Source organism: Amblyomma americanum, chromosome 10, assembly GCF_052857255.1.
Source record: "Amblyomma americanum isolate KBUSLIRL-KWMA chromosome 10, ASM5285725v1, whole genome shotgun sequence".
In the NCBI taxonomy this organism is placed as follows: domain Eukaryota; kingdom Metazoa; phylum Arthropoda; class Arachnida; order Ixodida; family Ixodidae; genus Amblyomma; species Amblyomma americanum.
This window is the reverse complement of record NC_135506.1, coordinates 30,068,329-30,085,902: the sequence shown is the minus strand read 5'-3', so window position 1 is coordinate 30,085,902 and position 17,574 is coordinate 30,068,329. Positions and strand designations below refer to the sequence as shown.

Sequence of the window (17,574 nt, the reverse complement as noted above, 5' to 3'; positions counted from 1 at the left end):
ATTGTATTTAATCCTGAGAATCTATTAAGTTGTTTCGTTCGCAAGACAGGTAACGTTTGTCACTATTGTCGCTTTGTCACTCTCGCCTCTACTGGTGTCCATGTACTCATCCTTAACGTACTTAATAAAATGTTGTTGTTAGTGGCTATTTATTAACAAAATAACAATGGAAGGAAAAGATGTTGCTAGTCGCGGCATCTGTCACCGAAACCTGGAGCACCTGAGCTTCGACTAGTGGGAATAATAAAATCTCCGTATTTGAAATTCTTAAGAAAACACTTCGATCTTGACAAGCATGCAGGGTTGATTTCTTTTTCTATCTTTATATGCTGCGTGAATCACTAGTTGTTCTCCTTACTGCATGCACTTCACTCTACTTGAATTTCATCAAAGGCTCCCATCACGGGGTATTGCATAAGGAGTGGGGTTGTACTGTTCTGTACAAATCACTTGTCACGGTCATGGCAGCAAGAAATGCAGATGGGAAAATGGTGGCGGAGACATCGCAGAGAAGAGCATTCCACTGTACATTTGCTCAGGGAAAAATATGCTCGACGTAAAGTGTACAGGCCTCTCGCCTGGCGGATTCATGAGGCGGAGATAGCGCACCGAAAGCCTCTCAGATGTTCCTCCCACGCACAATGCGTGGGTATACTCCTTAGTCCTTCTTAAGTTTTTGTTTGTTTGTTAGTGCTACAGAGGGGAAAAAAGAAAGCCTTCGCTTAGCCTGCCAAGACGCCGCCCTCGGCTTACCCGCAAGAATTTAAATGAGCAGAGCTAAAAGCGCCAAGTTACGGCAGGTAAGCAACCCGTAGTAGGAATATGCTTGTAAAGGATGGATGCATTGTGGCAGCTTGGTGCAATATGTCGCAAAAGTTTCCGGCCTCTTGCGATGTATATCTGTCTCCTCAGGTTTGTTTTCACACGTAAGACCTACCCAATGGGCTAGGAGGCAGGCCGCATAAAGCGACTTGGAATTAATCTGTAACTACAATAGGACCCTTCGACATGCATCTAAATCTCGCCGAGCTCGCGTTTTCTGGCTTTTTGCATTGTAATAACAATTTTTCAGATGTAAGCCACTTCGGTAATAGTAAATGGGTGATATGGTGTCTTCTCCGCACGTCAAGGTAGACCATTTCCCTTTTCTATGATTGTTTTTGTTTCCTTTTTCAGGCTCCATGCGACACATACGCCATCCGAGGTGTTAGTGATGGGGAGGCCACCAACATTGGGGCCACTGAATCTGCTGTTCGTTGTTGAGCACGTCGTATACAGACGTTGTCTTCAACGTAACTACTTCTGTCCAAACTGAGCGCCTCACGTTTAGCAGTGGAAGATTTCGCATACGAAATTCGGCATATAGTCCCTGACGTAATCTGGTTAAAGAATAGAAGGAAACGGAGACGAATGGCAAACGTAAGAAACGATTAAAGAACGTCCGGTGAACAGCTCAGTGGAACGAAACTAGTATTTAGTACTGAACACTGCGGTCAGTGAGAATCAAGCAGCCATAAAGCCTTTTCTTGCCCGACATTCAACGCGAAATATAGGAACTTGCAACCAGGCCACATCAAGGAACGAGCCGAGATCTCAGTTTGAAACCTTGCGAACTTAGTTAAAAGTAATCGTTCGAATCGCAACTTTCCAGCACGCTTGTACAGAACATTGAAACAAGGCAGGGTGAGTACATCCCTGTATAGTGAGCAACTAAGTAATTCTTTACAGTTCTAACAAACAAGATGACTTGGAAGTGTTCCATCTTTGAACTGAACCACCGTAAATCCAACTACCCAAGAAACTTCGGCTATCAACAGAATTGTGTCGCCATCTATCGAATGAAGGAAGAACTGCTGCAGCTTTCATATGGCGGGAAGCTTGAAACTCGGCGGGTTGTTGCACGCAGGGCAGAGCGAAAAAGACGGATAGTTAAAAGCACAGGTGGCACAGGTGGCAGGTGGAATAAATCGAAGTGGCCAACTTCAAACAACGAAAGACGAGAACGACAAAGGACACAAGCCTACTCTTAGAGGGCAGATAACAAAAATGCACGAAGAGGAGGAGGAATGGGTACGCACGCGTTTCAAGGCCTTTTTTAAGCTGAATTCAGCAGATGCTCATGCTAGTTTAACAAGGTCAGTAAGATACTGCCCTAATGAAAATAGGCGGCGTCATTAAAGAGACCCCGAAGAAATTTATACAGTTTTTGTACTTGCTAAAAACAGATTCTGAGGCGCTCGTTTGGTATGTCGACATTTGTCTAGCATCATTATCCAACAACATTACATTTCAAAAATTTCCCGCCAGTTGATTCAAACCCGTGAAGGCTACACAGAAAATGACTCTGTGATCACCATTATGAATTTAATGACCGCGTAGACTCTGGGATGACAGTGTACCCCCTCTGGGGGTGTAGCCTCCGGTAGCCAGTGGGATGATAAAAGCAAACAGAAAAGGACAAAGGGCTTGAGAATGGATGAAGGAACCGCAAGGCAAAATAAAAGTGAACTTTAAATCACCGGCAAAAGATGCGGCGTTTGGCGAGTTGGTTTTCTGGTGAATCGTGCTAAAACAGCAAAATACACTGATGCAGACAGGAGAGAGAGAAATTGCACCAAACTGCCGCAATGGTGTAAGCTATTACAGAACAGTGCCGGGTTCGGTTTGTGCGTAGTATCTGCCACTCGGACAAGCTCGCAAGGAGTGTTTGCATGTCCATGGAGTCAACTTCGTGCGCATTCAGTGCACGTATAGGCGATATGTTGATTCTTCAAGGGTGTCTCATTATGCACCATGCACTGCCTCATTTTGCCCCGTGCATAGGCTGGGACAAAACGCAATATTTAGAAGTTTTAAATTGCATTAAACTTTCTTGCGTTTCTCTTCAGCTGTTCTGTTCACATCTGGCTAATGTGAAGCCAAGCCAGTAAGAAACAGTTTGGAAGTATTTGATATCTGTGAACAAAAAATAATGGTGGCTATTAACATATTGGTGATCATTTGCTCCCAATCTTCCCTGCTCCAAGCATGCGAACATCCAAATTCATGAAAGGATAACAAGAACTCTCTCTCACACACACACACACACAAAACTGCCCGACAGAACAAAGTGCCCTCACGAAAATATTCAGCGCGAATGTACGTCGTTACACGATAGGTGTGCTACTTAGCAGAATGGATAAATCGATGGTCATTCATGAGTCGGCATAATGAAGGGATACCAACGCGCCAAAACATTTACGGTACTCAGTAAAAAAAAAAAAAAGAAAGCGCCTTTGAATTGAACATGAAACCGTAGGGAACAAAAGCAGAGGCTATATGTAAACATGTGACTACCAAGAAAGTTTTAGATAGTAAAACTTTGCCGCACATGACTTCAGAAGGGAAAGAAATATGCGTAGATAATGTCGACGCAAACTTCCCATTAACTGGGGGTCAATCGGAGAGGTGTTTGTCCTGCAACGGAAGTAGGTGTGCTGATGATGATGACTGCTAGGGAGGCTGGCAGGGTAGCGGGGGAACAGCCACGAGTCTTAAGAAGCCAGGGCTCGCGCGGTCGCTGACCCCTGGCAGTATACGAAGAACCCAGGCGGGCAGGGGTTGGTGTCCCCTGTCAACGGGTAGCTGACCGCGGGAAGTGGCGACCGTTCAGTGAGCCGGTTGAGAAGTACTCCGAGGCGTTTTTTTGGCCCACGACGCCTGTCCCTTCTGCGCCCATCACTCACATCGGATGAGGGTCCGCGCTGTCGGACTCAAAGCACAGAGCGTCGGTGACGGACGCGGGCTGGGGATTAGCGTACTTGGAAGAGCAGGGGGAGGAGGAAACTTTATTCTTCTCTGCGGTTTCGGACGGACCTATTTCTACGTACCGGCGGCAGAGCAGATGGAGACGAGAAATGCGATCAGGCGGCGTGAGTTTGGAGGAAAGCCTCTCAGAACGCAACCTAAACGGTAATACACATGAGACGTTTTTCGGAAGATGCGCAATGCGACCCGCGTGACCCGGGCCTAGTCGCTGGTGTCGTATTTTTTTGCTTGTTTTACTATCAATTTTCCGTAGCCAGCGCAATCTCTCCAAAAAGTTTCCAGATTATCGGTGAGAGATTTGGAGGGTGGAACGAAAGGGTGAAAGCTGGGGAAACGCGAGCGACGGGACGGCGTTGACAGTTATGGGAAGGAGCGAAAGTAGTGCCAGATGTCCCTAGGCTCCGAAAACAAGATTTAGCTTTGCATGGCAACAGCGCAGCAGACGGGTCCAAGAAAGGAAGACACACACTCTTGGCCCCGTCTGCAGCGCTGTTTCCATGCAAAGAATATACAAACTAGCCCGGCTTACTCCTTTGTTGAAGATTTAGCTTTTTTTTTCTTCGCTGCTTCTTACAAACGTGCTAATTATTCCTCATAAGCTGCCTTGATACTGTCTGTGTCGTTTTCGCAATGAAATATTTTCAGCGTTGAGGATTCATCTGCATTGTTTGCCCTGTATTTTTAATAGATGGAAATTAGCTTCACCTTCACGTGCCAGTTTCCAGGTTTCCTTGAAGCGAGTCGTCCGTAATATCGAATCGCGAAGGGGTAAAAGTTCATTAAAAAATCACGCCATCATTAAGGTCTCCTTCTGTGCATATTAGTGACCTGTAAAGTTGAAGTATGTACTTGGGGACTACAACCGCTCCTTACCCTGGCCGTCATTATGCTTGAAATAATGCGCTGCGCCTAGCTTGACGTGGCTTGTGGTCTATGATACGCTAAATGGCGTCCTATGGCGAAGTGATCCTACTAAAACTGCGCACATCCCTCGAACCACTCATCAGCACTATGTCGGCTGGCAGCTGCTGAATTCTATTTCTACGTGGCACAAGGCACGGAGAGTTTTCTTCACAGCCATTGATGCAATTAGAAAAATGGTTAGGCACATGGATGGGAAACTTTGCACATTAAAGCATGAAACCGCAGAAAGAACAAGGCAATCACTCAGTCATTTGCACCATTTCATTACATCTCTATAGTACATTAATGTTCACAAATATTCCTTGTTCCCTTCAGCTATCCATTACTGAAATAAACTACCATCTACTGTTGTGAACTGCAACACAGTCGAATGAATAAATTAATAAATAAATAAATAAATAAATAAATAAATAAATAAATAAATAAATAAATAGTGCCATGCACTATAATTTACTGAAATAAACTACCATCTACTGTTGTGAACTGCAACACAGTCGAATCTTTCTTAGAACAGGTTAATCTCCTTGATCCAACATCATTCCCACCATGATGCCTCTGTAATTATGAAATTGTATTGTGTTTTTATCTGTGCATATAGCTGTCTTCCTTGTTCGATTCGCCATTGTCATTTTTTTCTGCCTTGTATCCACTCCTGCATGGGCCCGAGAAGGGCCTGCAGTATTTGTAAATAAATAAATAAATAAATAAATAAATAAATAAATAAATAAATAAATAAATAAATAAATAGTGCCATGCACTAAAAATGTAGAAAATGAAGCATCTGTTATGACAGCCGACATTACGTTCTCATCGCTGTCCATATTACCGCGACAAAAATACATGGGCCCCAGTGGGCTCTGCGCTATTTGCTCTTGTCTGTTTTCCGGACAGCTAGTTTCAATATTAACGAGGCGTAGATGTGCTGAAAAAGTTTGGTTCCCAGAAATATTGTCCATAATTAGAGACGTCTGCGTTAACGAAGGTCGTATTAGCGAGGGACGACGTATAATGAAGGGAAACTCTTAGTTCTGATTGATGTAAACTATAAACCCGCAGAGGAGCTGCGATATTCGCAAACAATTTGATACCAGGGCTGAGTTAAGGTAACCGAAATAGATCACAGAGAAATCTGAATAATCGCAGGTTCCTTGTAGCGCTTCGTATTAGCATCTCTGTTTTCATGTCATGAAAAAAAATTACAGGCGTAAGATTTCACTAATGGTGGGATACCGACGCCATAACGAGTTTTTCTGCAAGCTTCGGTCGGCCTCATTGGTCACTTAAGAATCTTCACGCTAGTAGTTTCTGCAGTGTGTTAACATCCCAACAAGCACACGTCGCTTGCACGCGTTAAATAAACTTCGCAACGCAAGTAAAACCACTTTATTAAAAACTTTCTTCTCAGCACAGTTTTAGCACAGACACTCATTCAGCAACAGTGCAAATGTCCTCACTTGGAGAACATGTTCTCCGCCTTGCACGCCATGTTCCAATAATATCGTTCACTCACATGCTGATAATACACAGCGTGAACTTCTACTGCCATGTGCTCTCGCCTGACACCAGCCTTTACGATGTGGCACGTTATTACTGCCTTGACCATTGCAAGAACCAAGAAATCAGAACATCCCAGCTATGAGCTCCAGCGTTGCTTTTCTGCATTACTTTGCCTTCCTTGAACATCAGCTCTCCATTTCAGACCACAAGACGGTTGGTTTTTGCGACTTCCGAAAAAAAAAAAAAGATAGTAAGTTTTCTAACCGCAAATGTGATGCTGAGATGGCACGCAGTGTTCTCACTACACATGTTTTGTGCTTCGAACTGCCGTTCCTGTCTTTGAGCACAGGGCAAGGCGAAAGCGTAGTCAGAACCCGAGACTTGTCTCACCAGATGCGCAAAAACACACGCAGTCCGCAGATTCATTTAGAGAGGTATAGCGCAGGTGCATGTAAAACTGCTTTTTGCATACACTTCCCTCTCTGGTCACGGCGTCGAGGCTTTGCAAAGACCAGGACCTAGAGGTCCTGACCGGTGTGGTTCACCAGAGCCTGCACTTGGCACCGGGGTTCATGTAGGTGCCCCTGCCGCAGGAGAAGGTCTCGGCGAAGGTGTCGAAGTGTCGCAGCGGAATGTTGACCCTCAGCGAGGACGGGAGGGCGACGCGGTACCGCAGCCGGCGCTTGTCCAGCGCCGTCAGGCCCTGGCTGCTCACGGGGTCGCAGTGGGTGGCCGCGAAGTTGACGAAGAAGAGCATCTCGGGCGTCAGGTCCGGAAGGCCCGGAATGCGGAAGTTGCGCTGCATCGAGTGCGGCGCCACCAGGGCGCGCATGTACGCCTCGAACGAAGGCTGCAGCGCCCCGATCTCGCCCATGAAGCTGCGCAGGAACGGAGCCATCGGGGACTCCTGCGCACGCGACGGCACAGATCTGAGGTGAGGGTTTTTTTTAATGCGATAGCACTAGGACAGTCATGGAGGCGAAAGCTGTCCGGCGTCGACGATGTATGTATGTATGTATGTATGTATGTATGTATGTATGTATGTATGTATGTATGTATGTATGTATGTATGTATGTATGTATGTATGTATGTATGTATGTATGTATGTATGTATGTATGTATGTATGTATGTATGTATGTATGTATGTATGTTGGTTTATGGTTTGGTTTATGGGGGTTTAACGTCCCAAAGCAACTCAGGCTATGAGAGACGCCGTAGTGAAGGGCTCCGGAAATTTCGACCACCTGGGGTTCTTTAACGTGCACTGACATCGCACAGTACGCGGGCCTCTAGAATTTCGCCTCCATCGAAATTCAACCGCCGCGGCCGGGTGTATGTATGTATGTATGTATGTATGTATGTATGTATGTATGTATGTATGTATGTATGTATGTATGTATGTATGTATGGATGGATGGATGGATGCATGCATGCATGCATGCATGCATGTATGTATGTATGTATGCATGCATGCATGCATGCATGCATGCATGTATGTATGTATGTATGTATGTATGTATGTATGTATGTATGTATGTATGTATGTATGTATGCATGCATGCTTGCATGTATGTATGTATGTATGTATGTATGTATGTATGTATGTATGTATGTATGTATGTATGTATGTATGTATGTATGTATGTATGTATGTATGTATGTATGTATGTATGTATGTATGTATGTACGGACGGATGGACGGACGGATGGATGGATGGATGGATGGATACGGCTGAACCCTTTAAACCGGGCGGTGGCTCAAGCCACCTAGCCATGACTCATGAAATTTTACTCTTGTCTTGATTTTAGAAACCGATGAGATAACCTTCACTTGGTTACTTCTACCCGCTTAAAATCGGCGTCTGACGTGCGAAGCCTCCGCCTACCACATGTCCACATTCTCGAACAAAAATTTTTGAATATATTACCCCCTACCCCTATCCTTTCTTACTACCGCTTCCCCCTTTTTCCCTCTCCATTTACTTTTATTCCCGGTATTCTCAGCTCAGGTGCTTTAAGTTTCGATGGCAGACGCCGCGTCTAGCAACATTTTTTCCTTCCGTTGTTATTTTGTTAATAAATAGCCTCTGGAAACAACAACAAAATTGTAAGGTACTCTTATGGCAATATTGAAGGTCCATTCTTCCGGACTGCAGCAAAATTTTTCCTTTACACTATTTTCATAGCTCGCATAGCAGTTAAGACTGCTAGAGACGACAGCAAAAACGTTAATAGCGAAAAAAATTCAATCCTGCCGACGGGAGATCTGCGGATATATTGATTTGAATAGTGAAATCTTGCAATATGTGAGAAAATTGCGTTCATAAACTGTTTCCCGCTCAAAGATGCCTTTGTCAGAATTGTTGGGTATGACCGTGTCGTGGCAGGTGGTGATTAGAGTGATCCCCTCTCCACTTATCAGAGAGAGGAGGAAGAGGCCAGACTAAGGTGACTCGGCAAAAATTAATTAAAGCAGCGATTACGAATTGAAATGGAATAAGAATGGAATCAGAGTTAGAATACAATTGGAGTTTGAATATTATTAAAGTTGTAATAGGACGCTGACTAAAACGCAATGGAATCACAACTGGAATAAAATCAGAACTGGAATAGACTGGCGAGTGAAAGAAAAATGCTATCGTATTTCCTCCCCATTAATCCAACTGATCGCCCCTAGATTTTTTTCTAGGAGTCCTAAGACGAGAAACCGCGACGAAGGACGCTGTATGCTTCAGCAAGCCGACATTGATGGAGCGCTTTCCACTGCGAGCTGTATGGGCATATACATACTCAGCTCTCTTAAATTCGGGTCTGGCATTTCAAGCTGGTACATTATCAGAAACGACGGGGTCAGTAGATGCATATCGAAAGCCACGCTGCCTGCCTTCAATTATTGATCTATGTACAAACGTTAGCGCAAAATAAGAGACAATCACAAGAAAGGTGGACAAGAGAAGCGCGTTGTCTTGTCCACCTTTCTTGTGATTGTCTCTTATTTTGCGCTAACGTTTGTACATAGAACTATGCACCAACCAGCCCAGCAACAAGTGTTACTTCAATTACTGACATTGGTTTACAGATCACGGATTGCACTAGTTAAAAGCAAGAAACAAAGCATACAACTAATAAACGGTGAAAGATATAGATTTAATGAGCAAATAACAGGTCTGAAACAAATAATGAATGTTACAAATGAAACATCGGAACAGACGATGCACCAGTAAGGCATCATCACAAAAAGAAAATTTAAAAGTACAACTAGGAATAAGTAAAATTAGGTGGTGCTACGTCAGCAAATAATTTTTCGTTGCATAGTTTGGTTCGGTTCTGTGGCACTGGCTGATAATACGGCATTCGATTCTCTTAGTGTGTATCGTAGGAAATAACACGCGTAATGATCACAAGGGTCACGGCAGCGCCACTGCGAACCCTACGCACACCGCTGACGCTTCAACAGGTCCGGCTACTAACTTTCCTGGGTCCCCCATTAGCTGTTTCTTCGGTCCGACTAGTCCCGACGACGCGCATTGTCTAATATCGCACCTGTACATCTGATAGCCCTTTCCCCTGCAGTGGGCGTAGTCAGGCTGCTGCTGCTGATGATGATGACGACAAGCTCCCAGCTCGTCGCACCTTCGTTAACGTACTGCGGCCTATCAACATGTTTTGTGTCCTTTCCGCCACTTCTAGACGCCGTGGTTGTTTCGGTCTGCCAACGGGGGGCTTAGTCAGCTTATCGGGCTTAACAGGAGTACGAAAGCATGCTCATTTCGACGCCCCCCTGAGTCACGGCGCCGTCAATGCGATCCTACGCTCATCGGTAATGTTTCACAGGTTAGTAACTATGACGCTTACTTTTATAGCGACGACTATCCAGTGCTATCGTGGCCACCTGATGTCAAGCGTGCTCGACGCTTGCGTGCTATAACTAAGGCGTTTGATATATCCGGAAAGTAATTTCGAGCCTCACCCGGGTCCCGGGTCTCAGGCTCAGCAGGAAAAGCTAGGCCTCGTGGCTGGCTCTGTCTTGCGTCTTGAAGCTCGCAATGCCACCGTTCAAAATTCTATCAACAAGGTACTTTAGAGTCGCTCAGACATTAAGACTGATTTTGGTGCAACTGACGAGGCGAGTTCCCGTCTTAAGCTGAAATTTGCACCGCTGTCGTCTGCTGCAGTACGCGGTGATCGGTGGCTAGGCTTCGGCAGATGTACGAGAAAAAATAGGCGACCTTGAAAATTGCTCTAGGTGCTCTAATCTTCTATTTTGTGGTATCTGTAGAAGTTCAAAACAGGCATGTGTTGGAACGACTCGCGAATGGATTTTATCCATATGAACACGGTATTACCTTGACATCAGTTTCCAGAGCACATCGTGCAGGCCGCTTTCCGTCTGACAAAAACAGGCCTATGATAGCCAAAGTCATTGCTTAGCATTCGGATGATTCGAGCTAAAAACCGCTATCGTACGCGGCAGGTTGCGGAAGGCGAGTTTTCATGAGCATTTCGTGCTCTTTAAGCCTCAATCACTGCTGTGTAATACAGCGTACGTATACATACATAGCACTGGAGCTACATTGTCGAAGGGGCCACACTTATAGGGGCCGCACCTCAAGCTAATATGAAAAGACATGCAAAATTTTACCGAAGGTTATCTCGTTAAAAATGCCATGCCATCGTCGCGTGTTCAGTGGCACTGAATACCGTCGCAAACTGTAACGGTAAGGTGAGCTGCGCGCCGCGAAATGCACGGACGAGCAGGTAAACCTCAGGGCAGGCACAGTCATGTTGCAGCGCCTAAACGTCAAAGAAACGAGGCTATCTGAAAGTGTGTCGTATGCACTCAACAATCGCTCGTGACTGTCTACACTGGTTGCAAGATGCAGCCAGATCGTTATGCTCCGTTTATCATTAAAATTACGCGTTATTTTTTCTATATCTTTCTATTATACGCTCGTAAACTCGTCCCGCAAAGCAGCACTCTACAGCGGTGTGTTTTTTTGTCGTATTTAGTGCTGCGCTGTCCATTCGCCGTTATGTCGTCGCGCTGTTTCGTCGGTGTGCTATTTATCGGCGTGCTGTTATTTTTTCTTCAGGCATGCTGACATTTCCGTGCGCTCTTTTGTAGCCGTGCTGTTTAGGGGCTGTGCCATTTTTAGTCTGCTGTTATGTCACGTGGTGTCTTTTTGTTCGCTGTTTTTTTCGCGTCCCAGGTTTTTCCGCAGAATTTAGCTTCTCGGTGATCTCCCACCAACGTCAAATTGGCAGCGGCATCTCGATACCTAGCCTAAAATTTTGTTCCAAAACCATTCAAAGTATAAAGAATACGCGTCTATGGAAGAAAAAAAAATTTAGAGTGCTTTAGGTTGACAAAACTCCATTTTCAAAAAAATCTACATTTTTTTTTCCAGCGGCTTTAAACAGATCAGGGACCAGGATTTCCAGTGTCTGATGTCATGTTTGTGGAAACAGAGTGGAAAGTTATATTTTCATTATTAATCTACATTTTCGGCATTTTGTTTGGTGGTCCGACAACCTCTAATGATTATTATATTTTTCTTTATCATCATATTTGCCTCAAGTGTCATGAAGTTGCTTTCCGGGCCATAATGTGATAGTTCATTTTATGTACAGATGAGCATATTTATCCCTTTTTTTACTTTGTATATGTGGATTCCACTTTCGGCGTTACTTTTGTCTTCGCTTTTGAAAGTATTTTGGTGTAGTAAGACCATATTTTGATGCATTATGTCCACATATTTCGTGCTGTTCAAATTGCGTTTGGTTATTTTGCCTTACGTGGCGCACTGCTATTTGTAGGGGACCAGGCCTAGTCAAGCTGCGAAAAGCAGCTTTTTACCTCGTCCAGCATCGTAGCGGTGGCCTAGTGGTCTTAGCATCCGCCTCGCATGCGGGAGGTGCGGGGTTCGATCCCCAGCGCCGCCGGGTACCCACCGGTGACAAGGGTGCAAGCTTTCCCCTACCTGGTGCTCAGCTTCTTTGGAGTGAAATGCTTGGGAAGTGGGTTTTTAACCTCCCCTTGTGAAACGAAAACTACCTTGTGCCATGGCGCTCTTTGGCCAAGTCTGCCCTTGCGCTATAAAAATTCATCATCATTCACCTCGTCTCCACTATGCCTCATGGAGTAAATAAAGGATGCCCAAAACTGACATTTTGACAACGCTGTTACCCCATCGAGCACTGTATAGGCTAATAAGTCAATGCGTCCACACATTCGTGTATGTCGCGCTGTAGTCAAGCTAGTGGTCAAACGCCACATCGCGGAGATAAACAGCTTCTGAGATCAAACCATGCCTACAGCTGAGCAGCTTTTTCCATAAAAAAATATACAGCCGCTAGTTTGTTGTGCGCCAGGCGGTGACAAAGCTAGTGAACTAGACCGCGGTCCCTAGCTCCTGGTAACACCGGGGATGTCAACGTCATCCTGCTCACGAGTCTCGAACGCTTTATTTTGTCTGGGACAAATACTGGAAGCCCAGCTATGTTACGATGACTTTGCGCTGTTTCTCTCGCGCTTCCATGGTCCCTACTGACCTGGAACGTGCCGAAGCGCTGGATGCTGTCCAGGTAGTTCTGCGTGAAGCACTTCTGCTGCTGCCGGTACCGCACCAGCGTCTCGCTGCTCCACCAGGTCTCGGGCATACCGCGCACATTGATGGTGGACCCTCGCACGTCGATGGCCTCGTACATGCCTGGTTCGTTTGTTTGCAAGGAAGAAACACGAGAGAAGTTAGCAGAGTGGCAAGGAAACGAAAAAGGAAGCAGCATTTATTGTGAAAACTTGTTCGTGAAGACTTCAGTCTAAGACGTCACGCTATTTAACAATTATCCCTTTAAATGAACTTGAGGGCACTTTGCGTCGCTATAATGATGATGAGTAGCGGCTAGTACTGCAACAATAACGGCAACTACCAAGATCTTCATCATCACCATTATTATTACTCGACGACTGTCTTTTCAGGTTTCCTACTGACACCCGCACCAGTTATGCATCACACTTTTATACCTCCCGAAACTATTGCCTGTTCAGCGTATAGCCATCATATATATTTTTAGTCATCGCCTACTCGGTGGGAGCACAACACGTAGGATCTACTCGGAGGAGGAGAAACCGGCTAAGAAATAATGAGCGCATGCCATAAACGGACTAAAGAAGAGCGCTGCAGACGTTGTGTGCCGCTTCCTGCACGTGCCAGTTATCCAAAAGAAAAACAAAAACACCACGGCTGTAAGAATCCCGCTCGCTGCCAAAGCGATTTTCATCTGAAATCGATGAACGGCGTAACAACGTTCAAGAGTAAACAGACTCTCATGTAAGGGTGATCATAGGACAATCTTTGAAATGCCATAATTCCTTTGATTGATACAGACACATAAATCTCTGTTGTAATCCAGGGTTTGACGGAACGCTGTCTGGTCAGGTGTTATAGCGTGGTTGAACAAGTCTTGGCTCACTGACCAATGGTAAAAGAAAACAGTTAGTTGACGTTGCGAACAAGGAACCCGTAGGGGTTCCGAAACGTCAACTGTTTTTCGGCCATTGGTCAGTGACCCAAGATTTGTTAATAATAATAATTGGTTTTTTTGGGGGGAAAGGAAATGACGCAGTATCTGTCTCATATATCGTTGGACACCTGAACCGCGCCGTAAGGGAAGGGATAAAGGAGGGAGTGAAAGAAGAAAGGAAGAGGTGCCGTAGTGGAGGGCTCCGGAATAATTTCGACCAGCTGGGGATCTTTAACGTGCACTGACATCGCACAGCACACGGGCGCCTTAGCGTTTCGCCTGCATCGAAATTCGACCGCCGCAACCGGGACCGAACCCGCGTCTTACGGGTCAGCAGCCGAGCGCCATAACCACTGAGCCACCGCGACTTAGGATGCACATTTGCAATCTCAACTCGAGCGTGAGTAAACCGACACAGCGCTGCAATACATGCCTTCCACGATGTGGGGCACGATGTAGGGCATCAGGATGGCCGGGATGGCCGACTGGGCCACGCGCTGCTGCAGGGCGACCACGCCGAAAGGGACGTGTAGCACGTTCTTGCCCGCGTTGTACTCGTAGCCGGGAAGCAGGCTGGACACGTGGTAGCGGGCGTCGTAGTCGGCGTTGTCCTTTGACAGCCAGTAGCGGAACATCGTCTCGTTGAGCAGCGCCGTGTAGTCGCGCAAGGCCGAGGCCATGGTGAACGAGGCCTGGGTGCTGGTCTGGTAGTACCTGCACGCTCGCCAGCGGAGTTGAAGGCGGTCAGGTTGTTGCATCCCCACACGAGGAAACACGATGCCCGGGCGATAAACAATATGAACCCAAGTTATCTGTGGTCCGGTTTGTCTTTCACGAATCCGATTTAAATACCCCTTGTTGGATGTGTGGCACCAGAGTAGACGCATTGCCCCCTCCCTAGTTTTAATGTTTGGGATGGCAATCGCAAAAATTCAGGGGGCACTTTGGCAATCTAAATCGCGCGAGGCGAAAGCCTTTCTCCACCCATTTTGGCTGCTTCTTTTGCTGACTGAGTGCTGTTAGTTACTGATTAATGACAAATACCTAATTAATGACCAAATAACAGTTAGTAATCACTGAGCAATGACTATTTGCTGACGAAATAACAATTACTGATTAATGAGTATATACTAAGAGTATATGGGTTATAGCATATTATGCCACTGATGACGTCCCTAGGATTATTGACAGCAAGGAGGTCACATCCCCTTAATGACTACAAGTCAACAATGTGAATGTGGAGAGGCGACAAGCACTACGAGCTCTTGCAAGATCACCTTGGAACTGTCAGTCCAGCAGCCTTATGACCGTCCAGATGACGTCTAGCATAACGGCTAACGAATCAAAGACGTCGTATATTCACGTGACAGAAAATCACACATACTACCTATACGCTTAGTCTTTATTAGAGACATTCAGCCATCGTGGTTTTATAGTGATCATAATTGCTTTCACTGCTGCGACCATTACGGCAGTCACATGTCGAGCTAAGAATTTAACCTGCGCTGAATGACCGGACGCGATTTTGAAGGTGCCCTCTTGCGTAGGCAAAGAAAACGACCGAACATGGTGCATTTTGGGCAGCAGCAATGTGTGCGTGTGATCCAAGTATTCTGCGGAGGACTGGTTTTTCGCTCTTGTATCTTTTGTTTGGCGACACGTGTAACAGAAAGTTCCTGGAAGGTATCGTCAACCTTAAGGTAATATGATCTGGAAAAATGAAGAATTAAAACCCTTCCGGGGGACCTCAAGTTACCCACTGTTGTGGCAGCTGCAGCGGCTGTGTTTCACTTTCATCGTCACGTATACTGCCACTCCAGGAAACTGCCGTTTATCTCTCTCGCGTGTTACACGTTTCGCCAAACCTCACCTTCCCCTCTTATTTCAGCAAGGACGCTGCCAAGACGCATGTTTTCTGATACAGTGAGAAATCATTACCTGATCAACGAATCCATGTGCTCCTTGGCGCCGATGAAGTCCACCTCGAGGCTTTCGATCTTCTGGGTTGCGATGTCGGCTTCGGTCTGCGTCAGCCACGGCGCGCGAGCCACCGTCTGAGACACGACCCCCTTGACACTGCTTACCAATTTGTCCAGGTTGTGGTCGTAGGCGATCTGCTCCATGGTAGTCTTCCCCATCGCGGCCCGAGCTATCTTGCGTATTCCGTAAGGAAACAGCCTCTCCGTTAGATGAATGCAAGCTTGCAAGCGGGCGTTGTACTTAAAAATGTGGTCGTCGTAGCTCAACGGGATCAGGAATTCGGCCTGCTTCGGTAACAGGGGCGACAGCAGCACGATGATGCGGAAACCTATGTAGTTCAGGAGCGTCGATAGAGCCGTAGACGTCAGTATGCCGGACAGCTTGTTGATGAACGCGGAATTGAGGACAATGACCTTATCGGATCCCGGTTGCAGGTACGTTAGGTAGGCGTCCCACTCCAGCTTGCCCGAACGCTTCAGGTTCACGATGGAGACTGTCGAGTTCAGTATGGACACGAACCTCTTGGTCGGCACAGACGCCTCGTCCAACTTTCGTTCCAACTCGACCACGTCGTCGGCAATGTGGTCCGTCTCCGCTTTGCTTCCGAGGAGCGTGAAAGCGCGCTTGATGCAGTTCTTGTACTCCTGGAACCCCTCATCCAGGAACGTCATCTGGTGGCGAACCATGGTCAGCTTAGGCGCATCCAGGTGTAACATGTAGCCTTCATTCTCGAAGCGCTTCCGAAGGGTCACGTGGACAACGGCGAGTAGATTCAGCGTCTTGTCGACGACCTTGAGCACGTCCTGGAATTTCGTCGACGGGGGATCAATCGTGAACGGCCAATTTGTGAGCGTGTACGAGTCGAACAGCTTCTTCACGTCTTCCCATTCCTGCTCGGATGAGCTAGCATTGCGCACCTGGATACAGTTCCTTAGCAGCAGGGAAGACTGGGTGATGAAGTTCGGAGAGGGTTGCTCTTTCACCTTCTGCTGGAGCAAAAACTTCGCAATGTCCAGAATGAGCAAACCGGGCCCGCTGACCACGTATGGCCTGCTTTGCACTTCGAGCTCGCCGTTGTACCACCGGTTCGAACACACGTACGCGTAGAAGTCCTCGCAAGGGCCAATCGATTGGTTGATCTTGTCGTAGATAAGCCGGCTTTGCCACAGACAGGCGTCTGTGCGGCACTCGTACGTGAAAGTCGACTTTTTCGTAGGCACCGCAGTTTCAGCTGTCGTCGGTGGTTTTCCTTCTGTCACCAGGTCCCTCAAGATGCTGAAGTTGGTCCTGGGAGTGGTCTGAACCGCGTCAAATGCCGTCACGTCCGGCTCATCGGCGAGCACCCGCCCCTGGATCCTACGTAGACCGTGCGAATGTCCAGAGTGGCCCGGGGTGAAGGCGAACTTCATGAGGACACCGAGGAACGCGCTGGCAACCATGACGGCAGCTATGATCATGTAAGCTTGGCTCTGCTGGTACGAGTCGCTGCCACACTCTGTCTTATCTTTCTCCTCATCGCCCAGCCTGTCCCCCAAGCCCAGAGAGTCGTCGTACACTTCTATGATCTCGTACTCTCCGGACGAGCTGCTGTCGTCCTCCTTGGACCGGCGCCGCGAGCGGTCGGAGGACGACTCATCCTCGAAGCTCACCGAGGTCGACCGCAGAGGCACGTCCCTCTCGTCGGATCTGGAACGTCTCCGGTCGGAGGACGACCTGATGGAGGACCGGCGTCCCTTGTCTCGCATGTTGAAACATGCCTCATGGACAGCCGTTCGCCAACCGCTGCTGGAGGAACCTCCGGCTAGAAAGGTCGGTGCCGCTCTGTGCGCCCATTTCGGGC

At 46.9% G+C, this 17,574-nt stretch overlaps 1 protein-coding gene across 1 annotated transcript; it reads right to left on the bottom strand.

Annotated features, from left to right (window-relative positions):
• Nucleotides 1-6,501: 6,501 nt before the first annotated feature.
• On the bottom strand, nucleotides 6,502-17,574 carry LOC144106272 (neprilysin-1-like). Its single transcript, XM_077639034.1, has 4 exons — nucleotides 15,693-17,574; nucleotides 14,188-14,468; nucleotides 12,783-12,940; nucleotides 6,502-7,135 (listed from the first exon to the last, which is right to left on the bottom strand). Exons 1-4 carry the CDS (start codon nucleotides 17,477-17,479, stop codon nucleotides 6,770-6,772), a joined length of 2,592 nt encoding a protein of 863 aa, XP_077495160.1. The 5' UTR covers nucleotides 17,480-17,574; the 3' UTR covers nucleotides 6,502-6,769.